The 3,336-nt window shown below is 41.8% G+C and overlaps 1 protein-coding gene across 1 annotated transcript; it reads left to right on the plus strand.

Moving 5' to 3' along the window:
- Positions 1 to 738: 738 nt before the first annotated feature.
- Positions 739 to 2,627, plus strand: LOC139579752 (homeobox protein Hox-B13a). The gene is made up of 2 exons (XM_071408576.1): positions 739 to 1,462; positions 1,938 to 2,627. The coding sequence occupies exons 1-2, from the start codon at positions 796 to 798 to the stop codon at positions 2,183 to 2,185; spliced, it is 915 nt and encodes a 304-aa protein (XP_071264677.1). The 5' UTR covers positions 739 to 795; the 3' UTR covers positions 2,186 to 2,627.
- The last annotated feature ends 709 nt before the right edge of the window (positions 2,628 to 3,336 follow it).

Genomic DNA, 3,336 nt, shown 5'->3' on the forward strand with positions numbered 1-3,336 from the left:
ATAGTCATTTTGTGTTAAAGTAAAAAAAAAAAAAAATGTTTTAACAGTGTTCATTTTGAATGATCATTTCCCCATGTGAAGCCAATATGATTTTTATGCAATCATTTAACAAAACAAGCAAACAGCATTTTTCAAAGTAGGTTACATTATTACTAGACTTTTGTTGGAGTGATTGCCAAAGTGATCCATTCCCAGATTTTCTGCGCATTCAATAGATGTCAATAGATGTCAATAGATGTCAATAGATGTCATGGGTAAAATAGTCCTCATGCCATCATTGTTTGACGTGGTAGTCCTTTGCATGGTTATCTTAGGGGCTACATGCTAGTTGGTCTGCTTCCATTGGCCTTTGGAGAGCTAGGCGCATTGAGCTTTGGGAAGCTTTTTTCACCCTACAAATCCAGTACGAAATGCATGTAGAAAGGATTTGTACACCGTTTTTATTGAAATGCTGTGCTTCAGAATTGTAGTCAGAGGTTGAATTGTATTATTTATTCCAGACAGTGTGTTTATGGAAACCGCAGAAAACACAACAATTGGGGAATAGAAAATTACAAAACAATACGCTGAAGATTATCTCCTGCCATTTCTCCAAAGCAATAGAAATAATATATTTGACTGACATCCCCAACAAGGGTTTGTTGTACTTATCACGTGGTAAGCTTTTCATCCAATGGAGACGCGCCATTCCATGTCTTGGTCCGTTGCGTCAATCCAGCTGTGGATGTAACCTGGTGTCCTACTCTGGACTTGGGTCTTTGAAACAGAACTCTCCGTCCGAATGTTGAGCGTGATATGACCACCTCCTTGGTCCTGAATCCTCGCTGGGCGGACACGGTTATGTTTGTGTATGACAACAACTTGGATGAGCTGAACAAGAACATGGAGGGTCTGGTTGGTAGCGGCAATTTCGCGGCCAACCAGTGCAGGAATCTGATGGCCCACTCCGCTCTGGGGGGTCACCCCTCTAGCCTGGTGCACAGCTCCGGCTACTCCGCGGTGGATGTATCGGGCTCAAGCTCCGGGGAACCAGGCAAACAGTGCACACCATGCCCCGCGGTCCCTCAAGGCTCCTCCACAGGTCCCTTACCCTATGGGTACTTTGGCAACGGCTATTATCCCTGCAGAATGGGGCGGGGTTCGCTCAAGTCCTGCACCCAGCCCAGCGCGCTCAGCTACTCTGCGGAAAAATACATGGACACCCCGGTGACATCTGAAGAATACCCGAGCCGGGCTAAAGAATTTGCGTTCTACCACGGGTACCCAAGCCCCTACCAGTCCATGGCGAGCTACCTGGACGTGTCGGTGGTGCAGACTCTCGGGGCAGGAGAGCCCCGTCACGACACGCTGCTTCCAATGGACAGCTATCAGCCGTGGGCACTGACGAATGGATGGGGCGGCCAGATGTACTGCTCAAAGGACCAGAGTCAAGCCGGACACCTTTGGAAATCTGCGTTGGCAGGTAAAAACATATGCTCTGCACACTGTCTTAGTACATTATTAGATGACTGTAATGGGACACATTGTGACATGGGTTGGATAGCCTATTTGAGGCAAATTAATTCAAGTTTTTTTCTCATGCATGATTACGCAATATAATTACCTTTCATTCTGTGCATTAATCGCAAGCCATCGAATGCATTATAATTTTCAATCCCTTATTATATCGCATGTTTGGCCTGAGTATTGAATTGTAATATGTGTCTCGGTATAGGCACGCACGTTCATATGAGCGACCATTTTGGTCGTTGTAGTCTTCCTGGTTTTCTGAGTTTCTGAATACCTCATTGTAGTGTTAATTCATCAATATGTAGGCAGTTATACACGTCCGTTTCTCAAAAACGCAGCATGGGTTATCCCTTGCAATGAGAAAGACTGAATTATAGAATTAAATGCAAATTTTTCAGACTCCAGTTTCTCTTTGTTGTCCATTGCAGATGTAGTGGCCCACCAACACGATGGCAACTCCTTTCGTCGCGGTAGAAAGAAAAGGATTCCGTACACCAAGGTGCAGCTAAAGGAACTGGAGAAAGAGTATGCCGCCAACAAATTCATCACGAAAGATAAGAGGAGAAAGATTTCAGCAGGAACCAACTTGTCGGAAAGGCAGATTACGATCTGGTTTCAAAACAGGAGAGTTAAAGAGAAGAAGTTCGTGGCCAAAGTCAAGACCAGTACGCCGTAGCCAGTCAGGCTTGACCTAGACGATTTGGACGAGGGACATTGTTTTTGCTGTATGAACAAAAAATGAAGGAAAGAAAACGTCGATGTGGTACCTTTTTGGATTGGGATTTGGTGTGCTATTTTGCTTGCGCAATTGCATCGCCAATTCGTCTTTTGAAAAGAAGAAATAAAACAAGAACCAAGCCCTCTAAAGACAATGTTTTAGAGGCCTGTAAATACAGCACTTGCCTGCTTTAATGTAACACTTAAATCTGCTTAACTGTTTAACTCGTGCTATACATGGGGGTATATATAGGCTATATGCTAGGTATGTCAATGTTGTTACTGCAGTAGAATAGGAAACGTATTATGCAATCATATTCCCAATCTGTACTGTTTATAACGCTTGTAAAACAGTACTTTTAAAAATATAGCGTAATGCTTAATAAATTGTTTTAATCCCAGTATGTTGTATACATTAAATGTTACTCCGTGGAATATATGTGTTATGTATGTGATTATGTTTGCAAACCCTGTTTATATAGGGATAGTTAAAGATGAACTAGAATAATGATTGGTAAATGTACACATTGAAATAGGGATGGTCTAAGACCAAGAAACGGAGTTCAGAAATTCCAGTAAAGTTACATTCAAACCGTTTATCATATATTTGAAATATGAGTTTTACGCATTAAGTTGGTGATTAATTTCACATATTATGCTCCATCATGAAAGCTGCATCAAAACTTGAAAAAATATTAATTTTAAAGTATCCATACCCTTTTCAAATAATATCATGCTTTTCGTGCCAAATAACAGTCTTTCTGGGGCTAATGATTTTGGTGATGGGTAAAAGCTACTGTGCCAATTGTGCCAAATATATAATTTATTATAAACTGGGTGGTTCGAGCCCTGAATGCTGATTGGCTGACAGCCGTGGTGTACCAGACAGTATGACAAAACATTTATCTTTACTGTTCTAATTACTTTGGTAACCAGTTTATAATAGCAATAAGGCACCTCTGGGGTTCAAAGTATATGGTCAATATACCACATCTAAGGGCTGTGTCCAGACACTCCGCAATGTGTCGTGAATAAGAACAGCCTTTAGCCGTGGTATATTGGCCATATACCACACCTCCTGTGGCCTTATTGCTTAAATACACTTTGAAA

Source organism: Salvelinus alpinus, chromosome 1 (assembly GCF_045679555.1).
Source record: "Salvelinus alpinus chromosome 1, SLU_Salpinus.1, whole genome shotgun sequence".
NCBI classification, from domain to species: domain Eukaryota; kingdom Metazoa; phylum Chordata; class Actinopteri; order Salmoniformes; family Salmonidae; genus Salvelinus; species Salvelinus alpinus.

Coding starts and splice junctions, on each gene's coding strand:
- LOC139579752 (XM_071408576.1), top strand. CDS start 796: ATGACCACCTCCTTGGTCCTGAATCCTCGCTGGGCGGACACGGTTATG. Junction 1,463..1,937: donor TTGGAAATCTGCGTTGGCAG/GTAAAAACATAT, acceptor TGTCCATTGCAG/ATGTAGTGGCCCACCAACAC.